The 7,290-nt window shown below is 38.1% G+C and overlaps 1 protein-coding gene across 1 annotated transcript; it reads left to right on the forward strand.

Annotated features, from left to right (window-relative positions):
• Nucleotides 1-895: 895 nt before the first annotated feature.
• Nucleotides 896-6,333, forward strand: spp1 (secreted phosphoprotein 1). Its single transcript, XM_067432927.1, has 7 exons — nucleotides 896-985; nucleotides 2,081-2,150; nucleotides 2,242-2,298; nucleotides 2,398-2,454; nucleotides 3,439-3,489; nucleotides 4,235-4,522; nucleotides 5,693-6,333. Exons 2-7 carry the CDS (start codon nucleotides 2,097-2,099, stop codon nucleotides 6,056-6,058), a joined length of 873 nt encoding a protein of 290 aa, XP_067289028.1. The 5' UTR covers nucleotides 896-985; nucleotides 2,081-2,096; the 3' UTR covers nucleotides 6,059-6,333.
• Nucleotides 6,334-7,290: the final 957 nt, after the last annotated feature.

Genomic DNA, 7,290 nt, shown 5'->3' on the forward strand with positions numbered 1-7,290 from the left:
ACACATTTGTGTCCTCATATGTCACAAAAACATGCCCGCACACGCGCACACACACACACACACACACACACACACACACACACACACACACACACACACACACACACACACACACACACACACACACACACACACACACACACACACACACACACACACACACACACACACAATATTTATATTGTTATTATAATAGTATTGGCTTATAACGTGATATATTTGGTACTATGCATTCCAGTGTTTATTTGCATGGTTATTGACTTAATTGTTAATCTGTTTATTGATTTCAAAAATCCAAACTTTTCCCCAACAAGACACAGAATTTGAGGTATCATCCATGTTCATAGCACAAAGGTAATTTGAATCCCTAACCTTAAGTATGAGCAAAATCAATAGTAATAGTGCCTAGCAAACACTACCAAATCTAAACTTTTAATGCATTTTGTGATTTTCTGTGACACACTGTTCCCTACCAAAGAAAGGAACTGATTACACACTTAACACTTCATTCTGCCTAACAGCCAGAGGCATTAAACCCCCTTAATTGAAGCTATTAAATATTTATTTGCCCTGTTTTATTATACAATAACAATTATAGTGGACATTGAGTCTTTCCATGGTATATGCATAATATGTAATACTAATAATACTAATAAGCAAGAAAACATTATATCTAGGATCCTAAAGCAATAGAGGATATTGGTTTTATTTTTTCTGCTTGTCATGCCTGGCGGTGAATGTTTGCATTGCCTGGCCATACAAACCACAGGAAGAGTGGGAGCAAAAAGGTGGGACAGCAGCGGTAAACCTCATGACATCACAAGCTTCACAGCCATTGGCTGTTTCCAGAGGGAACAGGGTTTAAAAGCCAACCAGCCAGCCATCTCTCACAAGCATCAAAACAAAGCAAGATCTCATCTGATAAACGGGACCTCAGTCTATCCTCTGACAATCAAAGGACTTCACATTTCTCAAAGAGAAAGAGGTAAGTCACAATTACACAATTGATTCGTTTTTTTAGGATGTTGAGTTTAAAAAACAATTGTCGTCGAATGTTTCAGTATGCAGATGTTGGAAGAAGCTTGAGCGCTTATGCGGAATGTATTTACTTTTAGTCTGGCATTTCTATAGCTCGTGAAGGAATTTTCATAGAACAGATGGGGATCATGCAGCCTGTTTTAACCTTAAATCATGAATAAATTCACAGAGCAGATGCAGGTCTTGGAAAATAAGCATCAAAATGCAATTCTTCAGACTCAATGCATGTACAAGACTGAAGTTATGAAGACTTTTAATGATTCCAACCACAGTTTATTATAGGCAGAGATGATTAACATGACCTTGACAGACGAAAGAGGAAGTTGCGGCTATGGCACATAAAGGCCTTACTAATTTGTCAACTGACTCATTCATTCCAGCGACATAACCACTAAATTAAAGTTCCATGCAAAAGAATAATAATACTGGCTGACTGACAGTTGCCACCATTACTTCTGCCGGCAGCCTCAACAAAACGCTTCCACGCTTAATGTTCTGTGCTGTGCTTCACATTTCCTTTGACGCCACAAATTCTAGGCCTTGGCTCGCAGCAACGAAGATTCTAATGAGAAACTAAGTCTGGAGCCAGAGGCGTGCTATTTCTTGATTGTGGCTGCTACAGTCTACATATAACTTCTAGAATTATACACCAGAAGAGATCATTATAGGTATCGCTAAACACACGCTACCTCAACTTATACTTTATGCGATGTAGCTGTAGCTGAAAACAAACGAGATGTTTCATGGTGAGGGCTTGCAGGAAGTTCTTTGGCATTTACCAACGTGATTCTGAGTGCCCTTAAAAGGCATGCTTCCTTCCGAGTCGGTTTGCCTTGCAGTGGTAAACACCAAAAATACCCACTCTTGAGGCATTTTATGGTTAGAACATTAAAGTAAAGCACAGGCAATCTTCTATGTAATACATTTCTTATTACCGTGCATTAGTTGACATAACTTTTTAATGACTTTTAACATACATTTATAAGGTCAAAACTGAAGTTTTTTTGTAACGGTGCATCTCTTTGTTTTTCTCTCTTTTTAGAGTATTTTGCACAAAAATGAAGACTCTTATTGTGTTAACACTCCTCATCGCCACAGTCGTCTGCCTACCTGTAAGTTTATATTAACTGTGAAATCTGGGCTTTAAACATTTACGCTATGATTTTTGTATTCTAATGTGTACATGCACATATTTTTTCTCAGGTCAAGCGCTCAGCTAGCAGTTCAGAGAGCTCAGAAGAACTTGTTGCTGTTCAACGGGTAAGTATTTAATTTGATATGGGTAAAATGAACACTGTTGAAATGAATAATGTGCTGAAAACTATGCTGCTATTTTAACAAAACATTTGTCCTATACAGCCACCTCCTATCCTACGTAAAGATGCTGCTGAAATGTTGGAGGCAGAACCAACACAGGTAACACACCTCCTCTATATCCACTAAAAGGACTATCATTTTGTCTATAAGAGAAATTCTGTTATGTAACCACTCTCGTGTTATTTCTCTCTTTTGTGGAGCATAGTCAGTTGACTCAATTCATTAAAAAAATGTTCTGAATGACTCGTTCTCAAATCAAACTATTCTCGAGTTGCTGACTCACTGATTCGTTTATAGTGGTTAAAGGGTTAGTTCCACCCAAAAAACTATATAATTGGATTTTTTTATATACAAAATTTAAATCTCCAACACACGTTCATGATAGCACTGTGTGTTGTGCTATCATGAACGTGTGTGTTGTTGACATGAGAGCGGACGTTTTTCCTTGAACGTGTTATGTTTTTTTGCGCAAACAAAGCGCTAAGCATCCCTTCATAAAATTGATGATAAACCACTGGAATCACATGGAATCCTTGAATAATTTCTTTACTACCTTTCCGGGGCTTGAAAGTGTAATTGCGTGGACTGTCAATGGAGGGACAGAAAGTGCTCAGATTTCATTAAAAAAAATATCTTAATTTGTGTTCGGAAGATGAACAAAAAATTTACGAGTTTGGAAAGACATGAGAGTGAGTAATTAATGACAGAATTTTCATTTTTGGGTGAACTAACCCTTTAAAAGCTCACTGTTCCTAAAAAAAAAACACTTGAAATTGAGTCGTTTAGACCATTTTTATTGGTACTTTTATGGTTATACTGTATTGTCAATGCATAGACTAATAGCCTACATAATTAAAAATGATCCACTGAAGAAAGAAAGTCACAAAAGTTTGTAAGGGTGAATAAATGATGGATTTATTCCATCATTTATGATGGCACTCGAATATTTGAGTGAACTATTACTTTAATGTCAAAGTACTGATATCGACTAGTGCTATTTACATTCAAGGATGTTGTAATTAGCATGTACATGAGAAATACAATACTGTTTTAATAACGGCAAGGCATTTGGTTGCATTTCAGACCACACCAGCAGATTCCAATGAAAGCACAGACAGCGCAGATGAAACTGAGGTAAATGAAGACTCATCCTCTGACCATATCACATGTCACTGCACTCCCACAATAGCCAATAAAAGACATCAGGCTCTAAAAATACCACTCTGTTGGTCTAGACGCATTGTAAGTGACCTTGCTGCGTGTCTCAATACTGTTTCTTGCATTTGCTGGAGGCAGATGAGAGATCCTAAACAGATGAGAAGAGGAGTTTTCGTTCATGTAGAACCATTGTTCTAAGTTGATCAACAATGGACAACCTTCCTGTAACTCAAACAGGAGAGCATGTTGCTAGCAACGCCAATGTTATAGGTTCAATTCCCAGAGATTTGAAGAACTAACTGATAAAATGTATGCCTTAAATGCAATTTGAGTTGCTTTGGATAAGTGTTTGTCAAGGCAAACACAGTATCGAAATTGGTAATCATAAGAAAAAAGAAAAAGCTCTTTCATTCCAGACCTGTGACCCATTTTAGGGTCTCAACTCACTCTTTGAGAGCCACTGGGGTAAACAGTATGCATGAAAGAAGCTGACATTATAAGTTTCCATTAACAAGCAATTGGTCTGTTTAGAGTAAATGCAAAAGTGCTGCGGGATGTGACAACATATTTGACGTTTAACCCACAATTATAAAAAGCAGGATTTTGTATCAGATTTCACAATGTGCTACCTAGCATGATGCTGCAAAAATATTATCCACCATTCTAGCAGTAATTTTATACTCTCAATTATATAGTCCATTAATATATATTGTCCATTTAGACTGACTCCAGTGAATCTGCGGAAACTGAGACCACCGCAGTCCCATCCACAGTAGAGCCCTCGCTGGACCCCATCATCAACACAGGCCGGGGAGACAGCATGGGCTTCCCTAGCGACTACAAAAAATCCATCGTCTATGTGGACGCAAACGACTTCGATAAACTACCTTCCCCATACAAGTCCTACAGCAGTGACAAGTTGGGCGGCTTGACATTTGTGAGCAAGAAGACTTCTGCTCATGATGATCAGAGCATCAACGATGTGGAGAAAGAGATTCAACTGCACAAGGTAAATAGAAATGGTTAATTTTTGTTTGTAAAAAGTGCCCATATGCAGGGTGGATAATAGAAAAGGAAAATGTACATGTAAAGGGATTCATGATGGAATTGATATATAACTTTTTATATTTTATATAGTATATATTTTATATTTAACTTACAAAAAAATTAAATATAACTTTAAACGTTTCTATTTAATATTTTATATATATATATATATATATATATATATATATATATATATATATATATATATATAACTTTAAAAAAAAGCTATATGCTATAAGTTAAAGGAAGTGTATGTAAGATAGTGGCCAAAACTGGTACTGCAACCACTTTTCCCTCTCCCCTACCCCCTGACTCGAGGTTGCCAGATAGACTGCAGGATCCAGCAGGAACGTTTGTAGCTGCAGCTGTGGTAACTAGAGCAGATCTGGCAACCCGAATGCCGAAACACTACTGACTTTGTGATTGGTAGATAGGTGGAGGGCGGAGCTTCAGGCCAAAACACAACATGTCAACATCAACCTCAGTTGAGGGCTACAACAACATCTTTTAAATGACAATATCCTTGCCAGACGACTGTTGTCAGTGATATATGTATTTGAAATGAATATTATTTCTTAATGTATAGTGACATGTCAGGACCATTTTATGATTAATTGAAATACATTTCTTACATACAGTTCCTTTAACAACAACAACAACAACAAATAACTACTTTTTCAAATGTTTAGCTTGACTGTTTATCAGCTTTAAATTATGTCTAGCTTGTTAAACTTTCAAAGTTGCTTCCCCAACGCTGATTTAAGTCGGCATGAAACCGAAGTTGAGCTAGTCTCTTCCCTATTGTGACATATCCGTGGGAATCTGCCTCTGGAACAAGACAAAATGTAGGAGGGGACTTGTGTCCATGGTGAATGGATTGGATGGTTGTGTTTAAACTCTCATGTAAGGGAAAGGTTTCTCCGCCCTCACGCAAGCAGTGTGTATAATCAAAGAGATGAGCAGTGAATTATGCAGCATTATTTGAACGCAAAACGTTTTTTATAATAAATGCTGCAATATTCAATAAAAACAAGGATTGATATTGATATTCATTTATGCAAAAGAAAAGAATGTTACCACAAATTAACAACGGAATAATATATAACTAATGAGAATCACTTTGGTTTCTCAGGCTCTACAGGTGCATGATACTCTTCTGGAGGAGGAGGACACCAGCACCCCAGAGGTGGAGAACATGGAGCCAAACGATCGCCTGGCAGCTCTAGGAAGCCAAGAGATCGTTCCCGCTGCGAACCAAGAGTCAGACAGCGAGGGGGCAAGTGCTGGCGACACTCCCACCGACAGCGCAAGCGCCAGTGCCAGCCAGGAGGAAAATGGCAAGGAGTCAGATAGCAGCCCGAGCAGCGAGGAGACCACAGCCACGCCTGGAGCTGCAGACAACAATGACGAGTCCTCTCAGAGCACAGAAAGCCAGGAGAGCGATTCGGATGAAGAGATCACCCAGACCACCGATGCTTCCATCATAATCGCAAAGTAAACGCAGTCAAGCACAAACCCTCAACGGGCTGTCGACACAAACGAATGCAAATGTATTAATTGTATGGTGCTTGGTGACTCACTCCACCTGATGTTAGTGTGAGTTAGACGACAAAAGGCAGAGCACAAAGACACGGTTCATACGAGTTCTTGAACTGCTGCTATGCAGTTTCATCTCTACAATGTCTTCCTGTTCATTGCACAGTTATTTACAAACTTAATGTAAATGTAATTTTATACTGCTCTATGTAATGAATGATCATTTATGAATAAATTGTGTCCTATATCAGTTATGCAGTGATTCCTAGTGCACAGAGAAGAGTACACAAGATAAAGTCATGGGTTCCACCTTATATTAGGTGTCCTTAACAACTATGTACTTACATCAGAATAAAAGTACAATTGACTTATTGTGTTCCTATAATGCTAAACACGTTTGCTTATATAGAGGTGGATACGGGTAAAGTTAGGGACAGTTGTGGTGGGATGGGTAAGTTTAAGGGTAGGGTTAGATGTAAGGGAAGTGTCAACAGTGTAATAATAAATATAAGTACAGAAATTAATTACAGATGTAATTACATGCAAGTATTTTTTTAAATGTTAGTACAATGTAAAAACATGTATCTACAGAATAAGTGTAATAGTACAATAAGTACATAGTAGTTAAGCCCATCTAATATAAAGTGGGTCCAGGTAATGACTAAATATTATCAAAGCTGCTTTAAATAATTACAGATAAAAATCTAGTTAACCATTCAACATGGACAGTTTGGTGCAATTTTATACTTCACAATTTTTGGTGGTGCTGGCTGAGGCAAAAAACCCATAGATTTAAGCCAAATAAAATATCTAAACCAGCCACCAGACACACCATATTGCCAAAAGTATTAGGACAGCCTTTCAGATCATTGAATTCAGGGGTTCCAATCACTTCCATGGCCACAGATCAATAAAATCAAGTACTTAGGCATGCAGACGCTTCTACAAACATTTGTGAAAGAATGGATCGCTCTCAGGAGCTAAATGAATTCAAGTGTGGTACCGTGATAGGTTGCCATCTGTGCAAGTCAACTCATGAAATTCCTCACTAGTAAATATTCCACGGTCAACTGTTAACAAAGTGGAAGCAATTGGGAACAACAGCAATTCAGCCACGAAGTGGTAGAACTCACCAACTTTTTGTAAAATCACAGAGCGGGGTCAGCACATGCTGAGGCACACAGTGCTCAGAAC

The sequence above is a fragment of the Pseudorasbora parva genome, chromosome 23, assembly GCF_024679245.1.
Source record: "Pseudorasbora parva isolate DD20220531a chromosome 23, ASM2467924v1, whole genome shotgun sequence".
Classification (NCBI taxonomy): Eukaryota; Metazoa; Chordata; class Actinopteri; order Cypriniformes; family Gobionidae; genus Pseudorasbora; species Pseudorasbora parva.

Bases quoted from the DNA above. Each gene is read 5' to 3' on its own strand.
- spp1 (XM_067432927.1), top strand. From the start codon at position 2,097: ATGAAGACTCTTATTGTGTTAACACTCCTCATCGCCACAGTCGTCTGC. The intron at 2,299-2,397 runs GTAAGTATTTAA...TGTCCTATACAG, and splicing joins AACTTGTTGCTGTTCAACGG to CCACCTCCTATCCTACGTAA. The intron at 2,455-3,438 runs GTAACACACCTC...GTTGCATTTCAG, and splicing joins TGGAGGCAGAACCAACACAG to ACCACACCAGCAGATTCCAA.